The 26,567-nt window shown below is 35.0% G+C and overlaps 5 protein-coding genes across 5 annotated transcripts; all 5 read left to right on the top strand.

Moving 5' to 3' along the window:
* Positions 1-6,908: 6,908 nt before the first annotated feature.
* Positions 6,909-7,611, top strand: LOC127732006 (histone H1-delta-like). The gene has a single exon (XM_052241053.1). It carries the CDS (start codon positions 6,980-6,982, stop codon positions 7,544-7,546), a length of 567 nt encoding a protein of 188 aa, XP_052097013.1. The 5' UTR covers positions 6,909-6,979; the 3' UTR covers positions 7,547-7,611.
* Positions 7,612-11,405: 3,794 nt separating this feature from the next.
* On the top strand, positions 11,406-12,108 carry LOC127732002 (histone H1-delta-like). The gene has a single exon (XM_052241050.1). It carries the CDS (start codon positions 11,477-11,479, stop codon positions 12,041-12,043), a length of 567 nt encoding a protein of 188 aa, XP_052097010.1. The 5' UTR covers positions 11,406-11,476; the 3' UTR covers positions 12,044-12,108.
* Positions 12,109-15,904: 3,796 nt separating this feature from the next.
* Positions 15,905-16,607, top strand: LOC127732000 (histone H1-delta-like). Its single transcript, XM_052241048.1, has one exon. It carries the CDS (start codon positions 15,976-15,978, stop codon positions 16,540-16,542), a length of 567 nt encoding a protein of 188 aa, XP_052097008.1. The 5' UTR covers positions 15,905-15,975; the 3' UTR covers positions 16,543-16,607.
* A 3,802-nt stretch (positions 16,608-20,409) lies between these two features.
* On the top strand, positions 20,410-21,112 carry LOC127731999 (histone H1-delta-like). Its single transcript, XM_052241047.1, has one exon. The coding sequence runs from the start codon at positions 20,481-20,483 to the stop codon at positions 21,045-21,047; it is 567 nt and encodes a 188-aa protein (XP_052097007.1). The 5' UTR covers positions 20,410-20,480; the 3' UTR covers positions 21,048-21,112.
* Positions 21,113-24,923: 3,811 nt separating this feature from the next.
* LOC127732001 (histone H1-delta-like) lies at positions 24,924-25,626 on the top strand. Its single transcript, XM_052241049.1, has one exon. It carries the CDS (start codon positions 24,995-24,997, stop codon positions 25,559-25,561), a length of 567 nt encoding a protein of 188 aa, XP_052097009.1. The 5' UTR covers positions 24,924-24,994; the 3' UTR covers positions 25,562-25,626.
* Positions 25,627-26,567: the final 941 nt, after the last annotated feature.

Raw genomic sequence — 26,567 nt, 5'->3', positions numbered from 1 at the left:
TATAACTTTATGACCTTGAGATGTGAACTCTGGCGACCCACATTCACCTCTTCCTCATTCAATAAAAAATATAATTATTTGGCACAAAAGATATCATTTTTTTTTCATCACTCTCCGCTCGGTTCAATTGTTGAGATTCAAATGCTTAGTTTCAACATCTTCTTCCTGGAACTTGTTATCATCTAAACTGTTAATTTACCAACTTCTCTAATAAAGGATATATATATGAACAATGTGCTGAAAGAAGGTGCGGTAAATGTCAATAAGACCATAACAGGCATGTATATTCCTTTCGTCCCTTGGTGTGATAATATATTTCACAACTTGCTCGCTATGCCCGTGTTTGTTGTTGGTTTTAGATTTCAATGAACATAATTTATGCATATTTGCTAAATTTAAAGGCATGGATTTCGTTACCACCAATTTATTAAAACCTTTACAAACTCTTTCATAGATATAAATTTAAGATCTGGTTAGAAAATTTGGCTGTACCTGTAGAATTCTTATTACAAACGGGATATCACATCCTAATTTTTACGATGATGTTGTTTAAAAAGCTTGTAAATGTAGACACAGTTGAAAAATCTTATAATATTGTTTTATCGGACTACTATTTTCTGCTCTTTGATCGGGTTGCTGTCTATTTGACACATTCCCCATTTCCATTCTGAATTTTAACATTCATTTTGTTTTTGAAAAATTAGAACATAACTGACTATATATTGTAAGAACATCCGTTGTTCGACCTGTTTGTCAAATACGTTTTGTTTTAATATACATGTACTTTTTCACTTTTTTGGTCTTTTGGAAAATGTTGTTTGTGCTGTATTTAGACCCCTCTACCAAGAAATTTGTTTTGCATGCACACGTATAAAAATTGCGGTTTTTATCCAACGCAATCATAGGTTTGAACGTTGTTTTCAATTTAGACTTATTTATTGCAATATATATGTACAGTAATGATAATTTGTTTTTCTACATCCTGTAAATGCTGTTTGTTTATATTTTGGAATTGCACACTGAGTTTCTCAGACTGTTTATGACGTCTGTTTCTCAGACTATTTATGACGTCATTACATAGGATTCGTTGGATTCGTAGTGGTTGATACATCAATCTGGGAAAGCATGATTTATTTTATAAGTTGTATTTGACTTTGAACTAGCTTCCAGTAACTGCGAGTACTCTTTTTTTTTTCGGTGCATTGTGTCTATTGTTTTTGTGCCCCTTACCGATTTTTTAGTTTAGAAAAATTACAACTGATTTTTACAATTTCTCCTTATGTTGCGCTGTAAAACCACTCTCCAATGTTAGGGAAGGCTTAAGCGATAACAAACATGTTTAACCCTGCCATATTCTGTATGTGTCTGTCCCAAGTCAGGAGCCTGTAGTACAATGGCTGTCGTTGGTGCAGGTCTGTCGCATCTGTTTTTCGTAAATTGTTTTGTTATAAATTAGGCCGTTAGTTTTCTCGTTTAAATTGTTTCACATTTTTCATGTCGGGCCTTTTTATAGCCAACTACACATTAAGAATTTTTCTCATTGTTGAAACCCATATGGTGGCAAATAATTGCTTACTATCACATCAGTTTAACTCTGTTGGATAGCCGTCTCATTTGCAATCCTACCACACCTCCTCGTTTGTATGTATATATCCATATAAAGTTCCCTGAAGTCACAAACAACTTCCCCCAGTTTAAGCCATAGATCCACTTCTGATGCAATATTTTATTTAACAATAATAATATACTTAGTAAAAAGAAATTGTATGCATGTACATGTACTTTTGTTATAAATAATGAAGTTATTGAGAAATATTGGGGGGAGGGGGTTAAATTTTCCTTTTCTTTGGAATTTTGGAAGGGGGTCTTTATAATTTTTTTCCTACCTCAAGGTGGGGACTTGAAAAAAAAAACAAAAGACATTCCGATGTCCCCCCCCCAACCCCCCAACCCCCAAAGAAAGAAAATGACCAGTCACTAAGATAGAAAATATAATCCTTATTTAAAACAGCTAGGATATAATGTTAAAATATTTACAGTATTTAATTACTATATAAATGCATGGACACTTTTGAATGAAATGGAAGAAAACAAAACGAAAGAATGTCAGAAGACCCCCGATTGACAATAATAAGGGTTTATAAAGATTGACAGAAGACCCCCGATTGACAATAATGGGGACTTATAAAGAATGTCAGAAGACCCCCGATTGAAAATAATGGGGATTTATAAAGATTGGCAGAAGACCCCCGATTGACAATAATGGGGACTTATAAAGATTGACAGAAGACCCCCGATTGACAATAATGGGGACTTATAAAGAATGGCAGAAGACCCCCGATTGACAATATTGGGATTTATAAAGATTGGCAGAAGTCCCCAGATTGACAATAATGGGGACTTATAAAGATTGGCAGAAGACCCCCGATTGACAATAATGGGGATTTATAAAGAATGGCAGAAGACCCCGGATTGACAATAATGGGGATTTATAAAGATTGGCAGAAGACCCCCGATTGACAATAATGGGGATTTATAAAGAATGTCAGAAGACCCCCGATTGACAATAATGGGGATTTATAAAGATTGGCAGAAGACCCTCGATTGACAATAATGGGGACTGATTAAGAATGTCAGAAGACCCCCGATTGACAATAATGGGGATTTATAAAGAATGGCAGAAGACCCTCGACTGACAATAATGGGGATTTATAAAGAATGTCAGAAGACCCCCGATTGACAATAATGGGGATTTATAAAGATTGGCAGAAGACCCTCGATTGACAATAATGGGGACTTATAAAGAATGGCAGAAGACCCCAGATTGACAATAATGGGGATTTTTAAAGAATGGCAGAAGACCCTCGATTGACAATAATGGGGATTTATAAAGAATGGCAGAAGACCCCCCGATTGACAATAATGGGGATTTATAAAGAATGGCAGAAGACTCCCGATTGACAATAATGGGGATTTATAAAGATTGGCAGAAGACCCCCGATTGACAATAATGGGGATTTATAAAGATTGGCAGAAGACCCCCGATTGACAAAATAATGGGGATTTATTAAGATTGTCAGAAGACCCCCGATTGACAATAATGATTGGCAGAAGACCCCCGATTGACAATAATGGGGATTTATAAAGATTGGCAGAAGACCCCCGATTGACAATAATGGGGATTTATGAAGAATGGCAGAAGACCCCCGATTGGCGATAATGGGGACTTATAAAGAACGGCAGAAGACCCCCGATTGACAATAATGGAGACTTATAAAGAATGTCAGAAGACCCAAGATTGACAATAATGGGGATTTATAAAGATTGTCAGAAGACCCCCGATTGACAATAATGGGGGTTTATAAAGATTGGCAGAAGACCCCCGATTGACGATAATGGGGATTTATAAAGAATGGCAGAAGACCCCCGATTGACGATAATGGGGACTTATAAAGAATTACAGAAGATCCCCGATTGACAATAATGAGGATTTATAAAGAATGACAGAAGACCCCCGATTGACAATAATGGGGACTTATAAAGAATGACAGAAGACCCCCCGATTGACAATAATGGAGATTTATAAAGAATGGCAGAAGACCCCCGATTGACAATAATGGGGATTTATAAAGATTGGCAGAAGACCCCCGATTGACAATAATGGGGATTTATAAAGATTTTGTTTTGAAGTTGAGTTGTACCTGTAGAAAACTTATTTTTACGGAGATGTTGTTTACCGAGCCCGGAAACTTAGAAACGATCCGGATAAACTTATCGATCCTTTAAATAAACTTATTCTAAAAGGTAATCAATTCAACACTGTAATTAGATCTTTGAATTTTGTTTTTATTGGTATTAACATTTATTTTGTTATCCGTAAATTAAAATCAAACTAAATATTATTGTTACATACATATGCACATTCATGGCTCTACAATCTGTCGACACCTGCATCTTGGCAGTGCACAAGGTCATGTTTTTCTCTGACTGTTTATGATGTCTTTACACTGAATCCATTGGATGTTGGATGTGTAATGATTGATTATTTAGTCTCAGATGCATGATTTTTTTTATTAGTTGTTATTGGCTTTGAACTAGCTGTCAGTAACTGCGAGTACTCTCAGATCTGTACTTAGTGTCTTTTTGTTGTTGGGATGTACAAGTACCCGTTAACGTCCACTCTGTGTTTTTGTTAGATGTATTTCTATTTGTATCCATCTGATGAGTTAAGACTTTTTTCAACTGATTGTTATATTTTGTTTTTATGTTGTACTGTTACACCAATGTCCCAGGTTAGGGGAGGGTTGGCGCCTTCAAACTAGTTTAACCCCGCCACATTCTGTATGTGCCTGTCCCAAGTCAGGAGCCTGTAATTCAGTGGTTGTCGTTTGTTGTGTTACATATTTGTTTTTCGTTCATTTTTTGTACATAAATTAGGCCGTTTCAACAAAAGTTAGACAAAATTTAGATCTATCGTAACTCGGTCATATGAGCATACCGAAATTAGAGATCTATATTTTAATTAGAAATGTTATATTGGGGCCTTTTATAGTTTGCTCATTGTATCCCTCCTAATCGCTTATCGTTCATTTTTAAAGAGAGAGGCGAAATATACCAAAGGGACATTCATACTCATAATTCGAAAACAAACCGACAACGCCATGGCAAAAAAACCCTCTCTTTATCATATACTTAAGAGTTAATAACATAATTTCTACAATGTGATAAAAGCATTAAGTTTTTGTAAAATCCATATTTTCTAAATTGGTCCTGAGCCGGTTATTATGAAAAATGTATTTAACTGCTTTCTTTTATTATCGCATGCCTTTTCGTTACCTTAACGCATGGTAATGAGTTACGTTATCTTATATCAATAAGGAATGTTATCGTATGGCAATTAGTAATAGCAATAAGTCATGTTATCGTATGGCAATTAGTAATAGCAATAAGTAATGTTATCGTATGGCAATGAGTAATAGCAATAAGTAATGTTATCGTATGGCAATTAGTAACGTTATTTTATAGCAATTTGTAACGTTATCGTATGGTTATAAGTAACTTTATGGCATGGCAATTAGTAACGTTATGGCATGACAATAAGTAACGTTATGGCATGGTTATTAGTAACGTTATCATATGGCAATTATAGACACTATGGCATGGCAATTAGTAACGGTATCGTATGGTAATTGCATGACAATTAGTAACGTTATCGTATGGCAATTAATAACGTTATCAAGTGACAATTAGAAATGTTATAGCATTGCAATTATTAACGTTGTCGCATGGTTAATAGTAACGTTATGGCATGAAAATTAGTAACGTTATGGTATGGTAATAAGTAACGATTTGGCATGAGAATTAGTGACTTTATCGAATGACAATTGGTAACTGTTATTGCATGGCAATTAGTAACGTTATCGCATAGCAATTAGAAACATTATCAGAGACAATTAGTAACCGGTATGGCATGGCAATCATTAACGTTATCACATGGCAATTAGTTATGTTATCAGATGGCATTTAGTAACGTTATTACATGACAATAAGTAACGTTATCGTATGGCAATTTGTAATCTTTATGGCATGGCAATTAGTAACGTTATTACATGGCAATTAGTAACGTAATCGCATGACAATTAGTAACCTTTGTGGCAGGTCAGTTAGTAACGTTATCGTATGACAATTTGTAACCTTATCGTATGGCAATTAGTAACATTATTTACCCTTTTTCTCTATTCTTTATATCTTTATCCTTATCCCCTATTCTCCATTCTTTATCTATTTAAAAAAAAATTATCCTTTTTCTCTATTTATCATTTATTTTACCCTTATTCTCTATTCTTTATTTGTTTTTACGCTAATTCTCTATTCGTTATTTTCCCCACTATTTTTCTCTATTTGTTCCTGTTCTTTATATTTCTTATTCTCTATACCCCATCCAGACCATCTTGCATCTAATCTCAGGGGGCATTACTTTTTCGTTTAGTCTGTATTCTTTATTTTTTAAGATAAGTTTCCTCTATTCTATATCTTTTTTGCCTATTTGCCTCTTTTCTTATATTTTTTGTCCATTTTAAAGTATAATTGGCCCATTAGCCGCTTTATTATGTAAACTCAATCTAGATCCTTTTATATTCCGCTTACTGTCGACTGCAGCTGTCGGTCGTTTCATACTAAAGGTGGCACGGTAGTATTTACATTCCAGAATTTAGGTTGCTCTTTTGTGTACCCTACTTAAGTCAATGTATCTAAACAGTATGATTGGATAAAAAATACAGGATCTACTGAACATACTTTCCCAAACTGAGGGATAAATCAGGTGTAGAAAAATATGAAATAATTTTACACACAGGTGAAAATGAATTTTTGAGAATTTTTTTAAATTTTGTATTCACTGCATGATAAAAGACCTAAAAGCACTAGTGACCTTAGGTTTATAAAGATAGCAAAAAAAGTAAGCGGTCATCATACATATTCAAATTAATTTTTGAATATTATAATGAAAGTACTTCAGTTGACTGTGTATGTAGAATTTTGGGCATTGTAAGAAAGTGGTGAAAATTCTAAAAAGGCTATCATTATCCCTATGGGCCAGGAAATACTACCGTGCCACCTAAAGAGTCAAAGTCTCGAATAATCGTTCTAGGTTAAATCAGACATTTCCGGTTCCGGTTCGGCATCCTGTAAAATAGTGCCTGAAATAATCCTTCATAATTAAAAGCCGATGAGCAATTTGATATGCTATATGTGAATGTTTTTGATAGAATTATACTAAAAATTATCATAAAAGTCTTCGAAGAAGCACATAATCATTTTACCGAGATCGCGTAATGGATTTTACAAGTTATTTTTAAGGGTGTCTTCGTCGAGGTCCGCGTTCGTCTGTTATAAATAAACGAGGCCTTGAATGGCGTTATTTTCAAATCGTTATTCGTAGTATAAACTTCGTAAAGGATAATATTTTGAATCGTTCAAAATGGCAGACGTAGCAGCACCAGCACCAGCACCAGCTAAATCACCAAAGAAAAAGGCAGCAGCTAAGCCAAAGAAGCCTTCAGCACATCCTAAATACAGCGAGATGATTGGGAAAGCCATCGCTGCTTTGAAAGAACGTGGAGGTTCCTCAAGGCAAGCAATTTTGAAGTACATCATGGCCAACTTCAACGTCGGAAAAGATGCCAAGTCAGTAAACGCTCATTTAAAACTTGCACTCAGAGCCGGAGTTAAGAACAACAGTTTGAAGCAGTCCAAGGGAACTGGAGCATCCGGATCTTTCAGAATTGGAGAAGCAAAACAAGCTAAAAAGAAGCCAGCAAAGGCAAAGAAAGCAGCTAAACCTAAGGCTGCCAAGCCAAAGAAGGCAAAGAGCACACCTAAGAAAAAGAAGGCAGCAAAGAAACCAGCTGGAGAGAAAAAGGCAGCCAAGCCTAAAGCTAAGAAACCAGCAGCAAAGAAAGCAGCCAAGCCAAAGAAGGCAGCCAAGTCACCAGCTAAAAAGAAGGCAGCCAAACCAAAAGCCAAGAAGACACCAAAGAAGAAGTAAACTGTTCCAGACTACAGTCTGCAGAGGCTATTCAGCCACCAAAAGCCCTTTTAAGGGCTACCCAATTTGTTCAAAAAGAATCTACAATTGTTGTACATTAGTTATCAAACTAAATATAGCTGAGCCCTACCCTGCCCTTTTCTTTTTTCTTCACTTTGCACTGTTCTTTGAAATATTTTTTTCAGTCAAATTATTTCCATTTTTTGCTTCATTTCACTCCTTAAGAGTATACTATTTCTAACATTTATGCAGTTGCCTTTTGGGAAAATTATTTTTAGTAAGGAAATATTAAAGATATATCATTTTACTTTCACGCACATATTTTTTGAACTGATTAAAATTCTTTCAAAATAATATTCGATTAAAATACAATCTAAGAATAAAGGAAGTGATATTTTTTTTTATTCATTCTCTTTTTTTTGGGGGGGGGGGGGCAAATCACACATTTAAACACTTCAACCAACTAATTCATTTTTCTCATTATGTGATTTTTTTCTCCCTTCTTATTCATTTTCATCTTGACTGAAATTTTTTAGAGGACTTTTTCTACACGTATGCAATGTCAAAGGTTGGACGTCTATTTCATATCAACTAGTCAATGGGGAGGTAACTCTAAATTAAACTCAGTACTTTTTTCGGTACTAATATACTGTAAAAATGTGCTGATTATGTGACGTCCATTTTCACCGTAGTGAACTAGTACACAATTTTATTTAGGGGCCAGCTGAGGACCACCTCCGGGTGCGGGATTTTCTCGCTGCGTTGAAGACCCATTGGTGGCCTTCGGCTGTTGTCTGCTCTTTGGTCGGGTTGTTGTCTCTTTGACATCATGATTCCCCATTTGCATCTCAATTTTACAATACAAAAGATGTATAGATGTATTGTCAACATACAAGTAAACAAATAGAAAATGAATGCAGTGACGTTTGTTATTTTTTGTTTTTGTTTTTTTTTTGGTCAAAATTACTACAATTGTGTATTAAAAGTTAGCAGGAAACTCTAAAGTATGGAGGTTTTTGTTAAACATTTAACAGTTCTGCAATTATTTTTCATTTTATTACATGCAGATATATATAGTGCGAGTGTATTTACATTCATATATCATCAGTCTTTTATGTTTGGACTCGCTTTTCATCGTGGTTCTATCGTTGGAGATGTGTGTTTGGGGTTGGGGGATAGTAAAAGGAGCGTTCCTGTTATTGACGATAGCTGATTATGTAACCATATTGATACTTTTCTTCACCTCTCGAATTTTCCTTTGTTTTACTCGTGTATGAAATAAATGCATCTACTTGCTTTTATGTTTCTTTAAAATGGGTTGTCCTGTTTGTTTTTCTCTTCTTTTTTCTCTCTGTTTTTTAGTGTTTTGACGACTTGTCTGTGTCTTTGTTATGTCATTTTAATCTGTTCAAAGCACGCGAGATGAATAAACCAGAAACAATACAGTGACGTCACATACGTAGCATGTCTACTGTTATGAACTAAAACAAGGATGGACGGACATTTGTACAAAAGGTAAGAAAAGGGTTTATTTCTTTGATAACATGTATCATGCATTTTAAAGGATTGTTTACGAAATTGTAGGATTCTAATATAACAGAAGAGGTTATTTTCATATTGAAATGACAGCAACTTAACGACACAGAAAAACAAAGTCTACTAGTATATACAGACAATGTGTGACTGACAGTATTAAATGCGCTTATTTGTGTATACATTGAGAAACGTTTGTTGCTGCCGTTTTCAATTAAGACTACCCTAACCCCCGGACAGCAAACACACCTCTTTTCGCCAAGACATTTTCCTTCATTTGTGATAAATACTGTATATTGAGACAGAGAAAAGGCGTTCAATGTCAATATGAAAAGAATAGCTTCAAATATGATAATTCATAAAAACATTTAAAGAAGAAAATAAAAAAGGAGATAGAAAGTAATAAAAAGCCCAAGAATGAAATATTTGATTATAGATTAAGTCCTCTATTGGAAATAAAAAATCTATCGATCTGGTGTTGTTGGGTTTCTGTCCCAAAGAACATGCCAAACTTGTCCTGTTGTTTACGTTTCTAACCATAGCTGAAAAGAGGGATAGGATTCACGTTTGATAGAAATTGATTCTTATTTCTTTTTTTTCTGGATTTGATACGACTAAGAGAGAACTAGAAAGAAAAAGTTTTAAATTTCTACTGGTTGTCAACATCATGAGGTTGTCCTAACATGTAGAAAATAGTTCCATCATGCTGGGAATAAAAAACGACCTAAATAGTACTTTGGATTTACTATTAAAGTGTGTGTTCTATTCATAAACAACTAAATTTCATGTCAAACAATTACTCCCCCCCCCCCCCCCCCAAAAAAAAAATAATCCTCCACAAAAATGAAAAAGAAACAGAAAAAAAGGTTTACAAATTAAGAAAGAAAGAAAAACCCACAGCATGTTGAGACTTGAACTAACATCCATTAAACGCTATATGCTAATTGGCCTTCACAGAAATCAACAGACAATAGAGAAACCTATTTATTTATTTTTTTAACGGAGAATATCTTTTTCTTCGTTTCAATCTTGCTTTGGGATTCTTTTTACATTAAATCTGCTTGTTAATGTTGCAATAGGTAACAAATATTTCAGTCCAACTATCATTCATTGAAAATATATACACCCCCCTTTTCCTAGGGATTTTTTTTTGTGGGGGAAGGGGTTCAGTTAAATACAGTGGAGACTATTTTTGCCCCAAGTCTAATGGTTAACATTGGTGTGATTTTTGTCTTTATGTCTCTTTTGAATCGTCCGTGTGTATGCTGCTTCACCCGGTACCGATTCTGGTCTTATACTTGCCTAGCCTATATAGGAAAAATGCATATTTATGGCCAGAGTCTTCACCGTGAACCCCCCCCCCCCCTTTTTAAAAACAGATGAACCTTTGTAATTGTTAATTTAGAGGCAAATGATGTGTACAACTTTCGAATTATAAAAATACAAGAATCTTGGGTTTGGTTGGTATATTTTGTATTGAAACTTTCAGGTGGCCAGTTCGAGCACGGACCATCGTTTAATTGATAATAAAATTAAGTACATATATTTTTTGAAAAATATGATATATTCAACAAGACATATTCGAGTTTTAGAGCACGAAGTGCTCAAATTTTACATGAAAATGGAAATAAAAGCAGAGACGCATCATACAGCACAGTCAAGTTTCTAGTGCCTCATATCCACTGAACATAAAGTCGCTCTCTGAAAAGTTCCCAAAGCTAGATTAAATTAAACGACATTCCAAATACATATTCTAGATATTGGTTTTATTCATTCGAATCTAGGATGTCTGTGAAATTTCGCTCAGGTTGAATAAAAATGTTTTTTGAAGTTTTCGTAAAAATCTGCAACCAAACAATGGCGCGTGAACTTTTTGTGTGTTTCCCTCCAGCTGAAAACAAACTTATTACGACGAGTAACATACGTCCAGTGAATAAAAACGGAAAGAAACCTGTAGAGAAATGATATTTCTTCCGCTGCACAATTTTACGACGGTAGAATATTTTTCTATTGAGAAAAACTCGTAAATTTTCTGTCAACATACCTGCGAAGACAAATCAGTCGGTTCTACTTTAACTATTAATATCTTTCTACTGTGATCATTGAAAAATACACAGTTTATCTAACCTGCAAGATTAATGACTGTTGAGCAATTTGATATGCTATATGTGAATGTTTTTGATAGAATTATACTAAAAATTATCATAAAAGTCTTCGAAGAAGCACATAATCATTTTACCGAGATCGCGTAATGGATTTTACAAGTTATTTTTAAGGGTGTCTTCGTCGAGGTCCGCGTTCGTCTGTTATAAATAAACGAGGCCTTGAATGGCGTTATTTTCAAATCGTTATTCGTAGTATAAACTTCGTAAAGGATAATATTTTGAATCGTTCAAAATGGCAGACGTAGCAGCACCAGCACCAGCACCAGCTAAATCACCAAAGAAAAAGGCAGCAGCTAAGCCAAAGAAGCCTTCAGCACATCCTAAATACAGCGAGATGATTGGGAAAGCCATCGCTGCTTTGAAAGAACGTGGAGGTTCCTCAAGGCAAGCAATTTTGAAGTACATCATGGCCAACTTCAACGTCGGAAAAGATGCCAAGTCAGTAAACGCTCATTTAAAACTTGCACTCAGAGCCGGAGTTAAGAACAACAGTTTGAAGCAGTCCAAGGGAACTGGAGCATCCGGATCTTTCAGAATTGGAGAAGCAAAACAAGCTAAAAAGAAGCCAGCAAAGGCAAAGAAAGCAGCTAAACCTAAGGCTGCCAAGCCAAAGAAGGCAAAGAGCACACCTAAGAAAAAGAAGGCAGCAAAGAAACCAGCTGGAGAGAAAAAGGCAGCCAAGCCTAAAGCTAAGAAACCAGCAGCAAAGAAAGCAGCCAAGCCAAAGAAGGCAGCCAAGTCACCAGCTAAAAAGAAGGCAGCCAAACCAAAAGCCAAGAAGACACCAAAGAAGAAGTAAACTGTTCCAGACTACAGTCTGCAGAGGCTATTCAGCCACCAAAAGCCCTTTTAAGGGCTACCCAATTTGTTCAAAAAGAATCTACAATTGTTGTACATTAGTTATCAAACTAAATATAGCTGAGCCCTACCCTGCCCTTTTCTTTTTTCTTCACTTTGCACTGTTCTTTGAAATATTTTTTTCAGTCAAATTATTTCCATTTTTTGCTTCATTTCACTCCTTAAGAGTATACTATTTCTAACATTTATGCAGTTGCCTTTTGGGAAAATTATTTTTAGTAAGGAAATATTAAAGATATATCATTTTACTTTCACGCACATATTTTTTGAACTGATTAAAATTCTTTCAAAATAATATTCGATTAAAATACAATCTAAGAATAAAGGAAGTGATATTTTTTTTTATTCATTCTCTTTTTTTTTGGGGGGGGGGGGGGGGGGCAAATCACACATTTAAACACTTCAACCAACTAATTCATTTTTCTCATTATGTGATTTTTTTCTCCCTTCTTATTCATTTTCATCTTGACTGAATTTTTTTAGAGGACTTTTTCTACACGTATGCAATGTCAAAGGTTGGACGTCTATTTCATATCAACTAGTCAATGGGGAGGTAACTCTAAATTAAACTCAGTACTTTTTTCGGTACTAATATACTGTAAAAATGTGCTGATTATGTGACGTCCATTTTCACCGTAGTGAACTAGTACACAATTTTATTTAGGGGCCAGATGAGGACCACCTCCGGGTGCGGGATTTTCTCGCTGCGTTGAAGACCCATTGGTGGCCTTCGGCTGTTGTCTGCTCTTTGGTCGGGTTGTTGTCTCTTTGACATCATGATTCCCAAAATGCATTCTCAATTTTACAATACAAAAGATGTATAGATGTATTGTCAACATACAAGTAAACAAATAGAAAATGAATGCAGTGACGTTTGTTATTTTTTGTTTTTGTTTTTTTTTTGTCAAAATTACTACAATTGTGTATTAAAAGTTAGCAGGAAACTCTAAAGTATGGAGGTTTTTGTTAAACATTTAACAGTTCTGCAATTATTTTTCATTTTATTACATGCAGATATATATAGTGCGAGTGTATTTACATTCATATATCATCAGTCTTTTATGTTTGGACTCGCTTTTCATCGTGGTTCTATCGTTGGAGATGTGTGTTTGGGGTTGGGGGATAGTAAAAGGAGCGTTCCTGTTATTGACGATAGCTGATTATGTAACCATATTGATACTTTTCTTCACCTCTCGAATTTTCCTTTGTTTTACTCGTGTATGAAATAAATGCACCTACTTGCTTTTATGTTTCTTTAAAATGGGTTGTCCTGTTTGTTTTTCTCTTCTTTTTTCTCTCTGTTTTTTAGTGTTTTGACGACTTGTCTGTGTCTTTGTTATGTCATTTTAATCTGTTCAAAGCACGCGAGATGAATAAACCAGAAACAATACAGTGACGTCACATACGTAGCATGTCTACTGTTATGAACTAAAACAAGGATGGACGGACATTTGTACAAAAGGTAAGAAAAGGGTTTATTTCTTTGATAACATGTATCATGCATTTTAAAGGATTGTTTACGAAATTGTAGGATTCTAATATAACAGAAGAGGTTATTTTCATATTGAAATGACAGCAACTTAACGACACAGAAAAACAAAGTCTACTAGTATATACAGACAATGTGTGACTGACAGTATTAAATGCGCTTATTTGTGTATACATTGAGAAACGTTTGTTGCTGCCGTTTTCAATTAAGACTACCCTAACCCCCGGACAGCAAACACACCTCTTTTCGCCAAGACATTTTCCTTCATTTGTGATAAATACTGTATATTGAGACAGAGAAAAGGCGTTCAATGTCAATATGAAAAGAATAGCTTCAAATATGATAATTCATAAAAACATTTAAAGAAGAAAATAAAAAAGGAGATAGAAAGTAATAAAAAGCCCAAGAATGAAATATTTGATTATAGATTAAGTCCTCTATTGGAAATAAAAAATCTATCGATCTGGTGTTGTTGGGTTTCTGTCCCAAAGAACATGCCAAACTTGTCCTGTTGTTTACGTTTCTAACCATAGCTGAAAAGAGGGATAGGATTCACGTTTGATAGAAATTGATTCTTATTTCTTTTTTTTTCTGGATTTGATACGACTAAGAGAGAACTAGAAAGAAAAAGTTTTAAATTTCTACTGGTTGTCAACATCATGAGGTTGTCCTAACATGTAGAAAATAGTTCCATCATGCTGGGAATAAAAAACGACCTAAATAGTACTTTGGATTTACTATTAAAGTGTGTGTTCTATTCATAAACAACTAAATTTCATGTCAAACAATTACTCCCCCCCCCCCCAAAAAAAAAAAATAATCCTCCACAAAAATGAAAAAGAAACAGAAAAAAAGGTTTACAAATTAAGAAAGAAAGAAAAACCCACAGCATGTTGAGACTTGAACTAACATCCATTAAACGCTATATGCTAATTGGCCTTCACAGAAATCAACAGACAATAGAGAAACCTATTTATTTATTTTTTTAACGGAGAATATCTTTTTCTTCGTTTCAATCTTGCTTTGGGATTCTTTTTACATTAAATCTGCTTGTTAATGTTGCAATAGGTAACAAATATTTCAGTCCAACTATCATTCATTGAAAATATATACACCCCCCTTTTCCTAGGGATTTTTTTTTGTGGGGGAAGGGGTTCAGTTAAATACAGTGGAGACTATTTTTGCCCCAAGTCTAATGGTTAACATTGGTGTGATTTTTGTCTTTATGTCTCTTTTGAATCGTCCGTGTGTATGCTGCTTCACCCGGTACCGATTCTGGTCTTATACTTGCCTAGCCTATATAGGAAAAATGCATATTTATGGCCAGAGTCTTCACCGTGAACCCCCCCCCCCTTTTTAAAAACAGATGAACCTTTGTAATTGTTAATTTAGAGGCAAATGATGTGTACAACTTTCGAATTATAAAAATACAAGAATCTTGGGTTTGGTTGGTATATTTTGTATTGAAACTTTCAGGTGGCCAGTTCGAGCACGGACCATCGTTTAATTGATAATAAAATTAAGTACATATATTTTTTGAAAAATATGATATATTCAACAAGACATATTCGAGTTTTAGAGCACGAAGTGCTCAAATTTTACATGAAAATGGAAATAAAAGCAGAGACGCATCATACAGCACAGTCAAGTTTCTAGTGCCTCATATCCACTGAACATAAAGTCGCTCTCTGAAAAGTTCCCAAAGCTAGATTAAATTAAACGACATTCCAAATACATATTCTAGATATTGGTTTTATTCATTCGAATCTAGGATGTCTGTGAAATTTCGCTCAGGTTGAATAAAAATGTTTTTTGAAGTTTTCGTAAAAATCTGCAACCAAACAATGGCGCGTGAACTTTTTGTGTGTTTCCCTCCAGCTGAAAACAAACTTATTACGACGAGTAACATACGTCCAGTGAATAAAAACGGAAAGAAACCTGTAGAGAAATGATATTTCTTCCGCTGCACAATTTTACGACGGTAGAATATTTTTCTATTGAGAAAAACTCGTAAATTTTCTGTCAACATACCTGCGAAGACAAATCAGTCGGTTCTACTTTAACTATTAATATCTTTCTACTGTGATCATTGAAAAATACACAGTTTATCTAACCTGCAAGATTAATGACTGTTGAGCAATTTGATATGCTATATGTGAATGTTTTTGATAGAATTATACTAAAAATTATCATAAAAGTCTTCGAAGAAGCACATAATCATTTTACCGAGATCGCGTAATGGATTTTACAAGTTATTTTTAAGGGTGTCTTCGTCGAGGTCCGCGTTCGTCTGTTATAAATAAACGAGGCCTTGAATGGCGTTATTTTCAAATCGTTATTCGTAGTATAAACTTCGTAAAGGATAATATTTTGAATCGTTCAAAATGGCAGACGTAGCAGCACCAGCACCAGCACCAGCTAAATCACCAAAGAAAAAGGCAGCAGCTAAGCCAAAGAAGCCTTCAGCACATCCTAAATACAGCGAGATGATTGGGAAAGCCATCGCTGCTTTGAAAGAACGTGGAGGTTCCTCAAGGCAAGCAATTTTGAAGTACATCATGGCCAACTTCAACGTCGGAAAAGATGCCAAGTCAGTAAACGCTCATTTAAAACTTGCACTCAGAGCCGGAGTTAAGAACAACAGTTTGAAGCAGTCCAAGGGAACTGGAGCATCCGGATCTTTCAGAATTGGAGAAGCAAAACAAGCTAAAAAGAAGCCAGCAAAGGCAAAGAAAGCAGCTAAACCTAAGGCTGCCAAGCCAAAGAAGGCAAAGAGCACACCTAAGAAAAAGAAGGCAGCAAAGAAACCAGCTGGAGAGAAAAAGGCAGCCAAGCCTAAAGCTAAGAAACCAGCAGCAAAGAAAGCAGCCAAGCCAAAGAAGGCAGCCAAGTCACCAGCTAAAAAGAAGGCAGCCAAACCAAAAGCCAAGAAGACACCAAAGAAGAAGTAAACTGTTCCAGACTACAGTCTGCAGAGGCTATTCAGCCACCAAAAGCCCTTTTAAGGGCTACCCAATTTGTTCAAAAAGAATCTACAATTGTTGTACATTAGTTATCAAACTAAATATAGCTGAGCCCTACCCTGCCCTTTTCTTTTTTCTTCACTTTGCACTGTTCTTTGAAATATTTTTTTCAGTCAAATTATTTCCATTTTTTGCTTCATTTCACTCCTTAAGAGTATACTATTTCTAACATTTATGCAGTTGCCTTTTGGGAAAATTATTTTTAGTAAGGAAATATTAAAGATATATCATTTTACTTTCACGCACATATTTTTTGAACTGATTAAAATTCTTTCAAAATAATATTCGATTAAAATACAATCTAAGAATAAAGGAAGTGATATTTTTTTTTATTCATTCTCTTTTTTTTGGGGGGGGGGGGGTGGAGGGGGGGGGGGCAAATCACACATTTAAACACTTCAACCAACTAATTCATTTTTCTCATTATGTGATTTTTTTCTCCCTTCTTATTCATTTTCATCTTGACTGAAATTTTTTAGAGGACTTTTTCTACACGTATGCAATGTCAAAGGTTGGACGTCTATTTCATATCAACTAGTCAATGGGGAGGTAACTCTAAATTAAACTCAGTACTTTTTTCGGTACTAATATACTGTAAAAATGTGCTGATTATGTGACGTCCATTTTCACCGTAGTGAACTAGTACACAATTTTATTTAGGGGCCAGATGAGGACCACCTCCGGGTGCGGGATTTTCTCGCTGCGTTGAAGACCCATTGGTGGCCTTCGGCTGTTGTCTGCTCTTTGGTCGGGTTGTTGTCTCTTTGACATCATGATTCCCCATTTGCATTCTCAATTTTACAATACAAAAGATGTATAGATGTATTGTCAACATACAAGTAAACAAATAGAAAATGAATGCAGTGACGTTTGTTATTTTTTGTTTTTGTTTTTTTTTTGTCAAAATTACTACAATTGTGTATTAAAAGTTAGCAGGAAACTCTAAAGTATGGAGGTTTTTGTTAAACATTTAACAGTTCTGCAATTATTTTTCATTTTATTACATGCAGATATATATAGTGCGAGTGTATTTACATTCATATATCATCAGTCTTTTATGTTTGGACTCGCTTTTCATCGTGGTTCTATCGTTGGAGATGTGTGTTTGGGGTTGGGGGATAGTAAAAGGAGCGTTCCTGTTATTGACGATAGCTGATTATGTAACCATATTGATACTTTTCTTCACCTCTCGAATTTTCCTTTGTTTTACTCGTGTATGAAATAAATGCACCTACTTGCTTTTATGTTTCTTTAAAATGGGTTGTCCTGTTTGTTTTTCTCTTCTTTTTTCTCTCTGTTTTTTAGTGTTTTGACGACTTGTCTGTGTCTTTGTTATGTCATTTTAATCTGTTCAAAGCACGCGAGATGAATAAACCAGAAACAATACAGTGACGTCACATACGTAGCATGTCTACTGTTATGAACTAAAACAAGGATGGACGGACATTTGTACAAAAGGTAAGAAAAGGGTTTATTTCTTTGATAACATGTATCATGCATTTTAAAGGATTGTTTACGAAATTGTAGGATTCTAATATAACAGAAGAGGTTATTTTCATATTGAAATGACAGCAACTTAACGACACAGAAAAACAAAGTCTACTAGTATATACAGACAATGTGTGACTGACAGTATTAAATGCGCTTATTTGTGTATACATTGAGAAACGTTTGTTGCTGCCGTTTTCAATTACGACTACCCTAACCCCCGGACAGCAAACACACCTCTTTTCGCCAAGACATTTTCCTTCATTTGTGATAAATACTGTATATTGAGACAGAGAAAAGGCGTTCAATGTCAATATGAAAAGAATAGCTTCAAATATGATAATTCATAAAAACATTTAAAGAAGAAAATAAAAAAGGAGATAGAAAGTAATAAAAAGCCCAAGAATGAAATATTTGATTATAGATTAAGTCCTCTATTGGAAATAAAAAATCTATCGATCTGGTGTTGTTGGGTTTCTGTCCCAAAGAACATGCCAAACTTGTCCTGTTGTTTACGTTTCTAACCATAGCTGAAAAGAGGGATAGGATTCACGTTTGATAGAAATTGATTCTTATTTCTTTTTTTTCTGGATTTGATACGACTAAGAGAGAACTAGAAAGAAAAAGTTTTAAATTTCTACTGGTTGTCAACATCATGAGGTTGTCCTAACATGTAGAAAATAGTTCCATCATGCTGGGAATAAAAAACGACCTAAATAGTACTTTGGATTTACTATTAAAGTGTGTGTTCTATTCATAAACAACTAAATTTCATGTCAAACAATTACTCCCCCCCCCCCAAAAAAAAAAAATAATCCTCCACAAAAATGAAAAAGAAACAGAAAAAAAGGTTTACAAATTAAGAAAGAAAGAAAAACCCACAGCATGTTGAGACTTGAACTAACATCCATTAAACGCTATATGCTAATTGGCCTTCACAGAAATCAACAGACAATAGAGAAACCTATTTATTTATTTTTTTAACGGAGAATATCTTTTTCTTCGTTTCAATCTTGCTTTGGGATTCTTTTTACATTAAATCTGCTTGTTAATGTTGCAATAGGTAACAAATATTTCAGTCCAACTATCATTCATTGAAAATATATACACCCCCCTTTTCCTAGGGATTTTTTTTTGTGGGGGAAGGGGTTCAGTTAAATACAGTGGAGACTATTTTTGCCCCAAGTCTAATGGTTAACATTGGTGTGATTTTTGTCTTTATGTCTCTTTTGAATCGTCCGTGTGTATGCTGCTTCACCCGGTACCGATTCTGGTCTTATACTTGCCTAGCCTATATAGGAAAAATGCATATTTATGGCCAGAGTCTTCACCGTGAACCCCCCCCCCTTTTTAAAAACAGATGAACCTTTGTAATTGTTAATTTAGAGGCAAATGATGTGTACAACTTTCGAATTATAAAAATACAAGAATCTTGGGTTTGGTTGGTATATTTTGTATTGAAACTTTCAGGTGGCCAGTTCGAGCACGGACCATCGTTTAATTGATAATAAAATTAAGTACATATATTTTTTGAAAAATATGATATATTCAACAAGACATATTCGAGTTTTAGAGCACGAAGTGCTCAAATTTTACATGAAAATGGAAATAAAAGCAGAGACGCATCATACAGCACAGTCAAGTTTCTAGTGCCTCATATCCACTGAACATAAAGTCGCTCTCTGAAAAGTTCCCAAAGCTAGATTAAATTAAACGACATTCCAAATACATATTCTAGATATTGGTTTTATTCATTCGAATCTAGGATGTCTGTGAAATTTCGCTCAGGTTGAATAAAAATGTTTTTTGAAGTTTTCGTAAAAATCTGCAACCAAACAATGGCGCGTGAACTTTTTGTGTGTTTCCCTCCAGCTGAAAACAAACTTATTACGACGAGTAACATACGTCCAGTGAATAAAAACGGAAAGAAACCTGTAGAGAAATGATATTTCTTCCGCTGCACAATTTTACGACGGTAGAATATTTTTCTATTGAGAAAAACTCGTAAATTTTCTGTCAACATACCTGCGAAGACAAATCAGTCGGTTCTACTTTAACTATTAATATCTTTCTACTGTGATCATTGAAAAATACACAGTTTATCTAACCTGCAAGATTAATGACTGTTGAGCAATTTGATATGCTATATGTGAATGTTTTTGATAGAATTATACTAAAAATTATCATAAAAGTCTTCGAAGAAGCACATAATCATTTTACCGAGATCGCGTAATGGATTTTACAAGTTATTTTTAAGGGTGTCTTCGTCGAGGTCCGCGTTCGTCTGTTATAAATAAACTAGGCCTTGAATGGCGTTATTTTCAAATCGTTATTCGTAGTATAAACTTCGTAAAGGATAATATTTTGAATCGTTCAAAATGGCAGACGTAGCAGCACCAGCACCAGCACCAGCTAAATCACCAAAGAAAAAGGCAGCAGCTAAGCCAAAGAAGCCTTCAGCACATCCTAAATACAGCGAGATGATTGGGAAAGCCATCGCTGCTTTGAAAGAACGTGGAGGTTCCTCAAGGCAAGCAATTTTGAAGTACATCATGGCCAACTTCAACGTCGGAAAAGATGCCAAGTCAGTAAACGCTCATTTAAAACTTGCACTCAGAGCCGGAGTTAAGAACAACAGTTTGAAGCAGTCCAAGGGAACTGGAGCATCCGGATCTTTCAGAATTGGAGAAGCAAAACAAGCTAAAAAGAAGCCAGCAAAGGCAAAGAAAGCAGCTAAACCTAAGGCTGCCAAGCCAAAGAAGGCAAAGAGCACACCTAAGAAAAAGAAGGCAGCAAAGAAACCAGCTGGAGAGAAAAAGGCAGCCAAGCCTAAAGCTAAGAAACCAGCAGCAAAGAAAGCAGCCAAGCCAAAGAAGGCAGCCAAGTCACCAGCTAAAAAGAAGGCAGCCAAACCAAAAGCCAAGAAGACACCAAAGAAGAAGTAAACTGTTCCAGACTACAGTCTGCAGAGGCTATTCAGCCACCAAAAGCCCTTTTAAGGGCTACCCAATTTGTTCAAAAAGAATCTACAATTGTTGTACATTAGTTATCAAACTAAATATAGCTGAGCCCTACCCTGCCCTTTTCTTTTTTCTTCACTTTGCACTGTTCTTTGAAATATTTTTTTCAGTCAAATTATTTCCATTTTTTGCTTCATTTCACTCCTTAAGAGTATACTATTTCTAACATTTATGCAGTTGCCTTTTGGGAAAATTATTTTTAGTAAGGAAATATTAAAGATATATCATTTTACTTTCACGCACATATTTTTTGAACTGATTAAAATTCTTTCAAAATAATATTCGATTAAAATACAATCTAAGAATAAAGGAAGTGATATTTTTTTTTATTCATTCTCTTTTTTTTTGGGGGGGGGGGGGGGGGGGGGGGGGGCAAATCACACATTTAAACACTTCAACCAACTAATTCATTTTTCTCATTATGTGATTTTTTTCTCCCTTCTTATTCATTTTCATCTTGACTGAAATTTTTTAGAGGACTTTTTCTACACGTATGCAATGTCAAAGGTTGGACGTCTATTTCATATCAACTAGTCAATGGGGAGGTAACTCTAAATTAAACTCAGTACTTTTTTCGGTACTAATATACTGTAAAAATGTGCTGATTATGTGACGTCCATTTTCACCGTAGTGAACTAGTACACAATTTTATTTAGGGGCCAGCTGAGGACCACCTCCGGGTGCGGGATTTTCTCGCTGCGTTGAAGACCCATTGGTGGCCTTCGGCTGTTGTCTGCTCTTTGGTCGGGTTGTTGTCTCTTTGACATCATGATTCCCCATTTGCATTCTCAATTTTACAATACAAAAGATGTATAGATGTATTGTCAACATACAAGTAAACAAATAGAAAATGAATGCAGTGACGTTTGTTATTTTTTGTTTTTGTTTTTTTTTTGTCAAAATTACTACAATTGTGTATTAAAAGTTAGCAGGAAACTCTAAAGTATGGAGGTTTTTGTTAAACATTTAACAGTTCTGCAATTATTTTTCATTTTATTACATGCAGATATATATAGTGCGAGTGTATTTACATTCATATATCATCAGTCTTTTATGTTTGGACTCGCTTTTCATCGTGGTTCTATCGTTGGAGATGTGTGTTTGGGGTTGGGGGATAGTAAAAGGAGCGTTCCTGTTATTGACGATAGCTGATTATGTAACCATATTGATACTTTTCTTCACCTCTCGAATTTTCCTTTGTTTTACTCGTGTATGAAATAAATGCATCTACTTGCTTTTATGTTTCTTTAAAATGGGTTGTCCTGTTTGTTTTTCTCTTCTTTTTTCTCTCTGTTTTTTAGTGTTTTGACGACTTGTCTGTGTCTTTGTTATGTCATTTTAATCTGTTCAAAGCACGCGAGATGAATAAACCAGAAACAATACAGTGACGTCACATACGTAGCATGTCTACTGTTATGAACTAAAACAAGGATGGACGGACATTTGTACAAAAGGTAAGAAAAGGGTTTATTTCTTTGATAACATGTATCATGCATTTTAAAGGATTGTTTACGAAATTGTAGGATTCTAATATAACAGAAGAGGTTATTTTCATATTGAAATGACAGCAACTTAACGACACAGAAAAACAAAGTCTACTAGTATATACAGACAATGTGTGACTGACAGTATTAAATGCGCTTATTTGTGTATACATTGAGAAACGTTTGTTGCTGCCGTTTTCAATTAAGACTACCCTAACCCCCGGACAGCAAACACACCTCTTTTCGCCAAGACATTTTCCTTCATTTGTGATAAATACTGTATATTGAGACAGAGAAAAGGCGTTCAATGTCAATATGAAAAGAATAGCTTCAAATATGATAATTCATAAAAACATTTAAAGAAGAAAATAAAAAAGGAGATAGAAAGTAATAAAAAGCCCAAGAATGAAATATTTGATTATAGATTAAGTCCTCTATTGGAAATAAAAAATCTATCGATCTGGTGTTGTTGGGTTTCTGTCCCAAAGAACATGCCAAACTTGTCCTGTTGTTTACGTTTCTAACCATAGCTGAAAAGAGGGATAGGATTCACGTTTGATAGAAATTGATTCTTATTTCTTTTTTTTCTGGATTTGATACGACTAAGAGAGAACTAGAAAGAAAAAGTTTTAAATTTCTACTGGTTGTCAACATCATGAGGTTGTCCTAACATGTAGAAAATAGTTCCATCATGCTGGGAATAAAAAACGACCTAAATAGTACTTTGGATTTACTATTAAAGTGTGTGTTCTATTCATAAACAACTAAATTTCATGTCAAACAATTACTCCCCCCCCCCCCCCCCCAAAAAAAAAAATAATCCTCCACAAAAATGAAAAAGAAACAGAAAAAAAGGTTTACAAATTAAGAAAGAAAGAAAAACCCACAGCATGTTGAGACTTGAACTAACATCCATTAAACGCTATATGCTAATTGGCCTTCACAGAAATCAACAGACAATAGAGAAACCTATTTATTTATTTTTTTAACGGAGAATATCTTTTTCTTCGTTTCAATCTTGCTTTGGGATTCTTTTTACATTAAATCTGCTTGTTAATGTTGCAATAGGTAACAAATATTTCAGTCCAACTATTATTCATTGAAAATATATACACCCCCCCTTTTCCTAGGGATTTTTTTTTGTGGGGGAAGGGGTTCAGTTAAATACAGTGGAGACTATTTTTGCCCCAAGTCTAATGGTTAACATTGGTGTGATTTTTGTCTTTATGTCTCTTTTGAATCGTCCGTGTGTATGCTGCTTCACCCGGTACCGATTCTGGTCTTATACTTGCCTAGCCTATATAGGAAAAATGCATATTTATGGCCAGAGTCTTCACCGTGAACCCCCCCCCCCCCCTTTTTAAAAACAGATGAACCTTTGTAATTGTTAATTTAGAGGCAAATGATGTGTACAACTTTCGAATTATAAAAATACAAGAATCTTGGGTTTGGTTGGTATATTTTGTATTGAAACTTTCAGGTGGCCAGTTCGAGCACGGACCATCGTTTAATTGATAATAAAATTAAGTACATATATTTTTTGAAAAATATGATATATTCAACAAGACATATTCGAGTTTTAGAGCACGAAGTGCTCAAATTTTACATGAAAATGGAAATAAAAGCAGAGACGCATCATACAGCACAGTCAAGTTTCTAGTGCCTCATATCCACTGAACATAAAGTCGCTCTCTGAAAAGTTCCCAAAGCTAGATTAAATTAAACGACATTCCAAATACATATTCTAGATATTGGTTTTATTCATTCGAATCTAGGATGTCTGTGAAATTTCGCTCAGGTTGAATAAAAATGTTTTTTGAAGTTTTCGTAAAAATCTGCAACCAAACAATGGCGCGTGAACTTTTTGTGTGTTTCCCTCCAGCTGAAAACAAACTTATTACGACGAGTAACATACGTCCAGTGAATAAAAACGGAAAGAAACCTGTAGAGAAATGATATTTCTTCCGCTGCACAATTTTACGACGGTAGAATATTTTTCTATTGAGAAAAACTCGTAAATTTTCTGTCAACATACCTGCGAAGACAAATCAGTCGGTTCTACTTTAACTATTAATATCTTTCTACTGTGATCATTGAAAAATACACAGTTTATCTAACCTGCAAGATTAATGACTGTTGAGCAATTTGATATGCTATATGTGAATGTTTTTGATAGAATTATACTAAAAATTATCATAAAAGTCTTCGAAGAAGCACATAATCATTTTACCGAGATCGCGTAATGGATTTTACAAGTTATTTTTAAGGGTGTCTTCGTCGAGGTCCGCGTTCGTCTGTTATAAATAAACGAGGCCTTGAATGGCGTTATTTTCAAATCGTTATTCGTAGTATAAACTTCGTAAAGGATAATATTTTGAATCGTTCAAAATGGCAGACGTAGCAGCACCAGCACCAGCACCAGCTAAATCACCAAAGAAAAAGGCAGCAGCTAAGCCAAAGAAGCCTTCAGCACATCCTAAATACAGCGAGATGATTGGGAAAGCCATCGCTGCTTTGAAAGAACGTGGAGGTTCCTCAAGGCAAGCAATTTTGAAGTACATCATGGCCAACTTCAACGTCGGAAAAGATGCCAAGTCAGTAAACGCTCATTTAAAACTTGCACTCAGAGCCGGAGTTAAGAACAACAGTTTGAAGCAGTCCAAGGGAACTGGAGCATCCGGATCTTTCAGAATTGGAGAAGCAAAACAAGCTAAAAAGAAGCCAGCAAAGGCAAAGAAAGCAGCTAAACCTAAGGCTGCCAAGCCAAAGAAGGCAAAGAGCACACCTAAGAAAAAGAAGGCAGCAAAGAAACCAGCTGGAGAGAAAAAGGCAGCCAAGCCTAAAGCTAAGAAACCAGCAGCAAAGAAAGCAGCCAAGCCAAAGAAGGCAGCCAAGTCACCAGCTAAAAAGAAGGCAGCCAAACCAAAAGCCAAGAAGACACCAAAGAAGAAGTAAACTGTTCCAGACTACAGTCTGCAGAGGCTATTCAGCCACCAAAAGCCCTTTTAAGGGCTACCCAATTTGTTCAAAAAGAATCTACAATTGTTGTACATTAGTTATCAAACTAAATATAGCTGAGCCCTACCCTGCCCTTTTCTTTTTTCTTCACTTTGCACTGTTCTTTGAAATATTTTTTTCAGTCAAATTATTTCCATTTTTTGCTTCATTTCACTCCTTAAGAGTATACTATTTCTAACATTTATGCAGTTGCCTTTTGGGAAAATTATTTTTAGTAAGGAAATATTAAAGATATATCATTTTACTTTCACGCACATATTTTTTGAACTGATTAAAATTCTTTCAAAATAATATTCGATTAAAATACAATCTAGGAATAAAGGAAGTGATATTTTTTTTTATTCATTCTCTTTTTTTTTTTGGGGGGGGGGGGGGGCAAATCACACATTTAAACACTTCAACCAACTAATTCATTTTTCTCATTATGTGATTTTTTTCTCCCTTCTTATTCATTTTCATCTTGACTGAAATTTTTTAGAGGACTTTTTCTACACGTATGCAATGTCAAAGGTTGGACGTCTATTTCATATCAACTAGTCAATGGGGAGGTAACTCTAAATTAAACTCAGTACTTTTTTCGGTACTAATATACTGTAAAAATGTGCTGATTATGTGACGTCCATTTTCACCGTAGTGAACTAGTACACAATTTTATTTAGGGGCCAGCTGAGGACCACCTCCGGGTGCGGGATTTTCTCGCTGCGTTGAAGACCCATTGGTGGCCTTCGGCTGTTGTCTGCTCTTTGGTCGGGTTGTTGTCTCTTTGACATCATGATTCCCCATTAGCATTCTCAATTTTACAATACAAAAGATGTATAGATGTATTGTCAACATACAAGTAAACAAATAGAAAATGAATGCAGTGACGTTTGTTATTTTTTGTTTTTGTTTTTTTTTTGTCAAAATTACTACAATTGTGTATTAAAAGTTAGCAGGAAACTCT

The sequence above is a fragment of the Mytilus californianus genome, unplaced genomic scaffold (genome assembly GCF_021869535.1).
Source record: "Mytilus californianus isolate M0D057914Y unplaced genomic scaffold, xbMytCali1.0.p SCAF_21, whole genome shotgun sequence".
Taxonomy (NCBI): domain Eukaryota; kingdom Metazoa; phylum Mollusca; class Bivalvia; order Mytilida; family Mytilidae; genus Mytilus; species Mytilus californianus.
The sequence above is the reverse complement of the archived record's forward strand: the minus strand, read 5'-3'. Positions and strand labels throughout refer to the sequence as shown.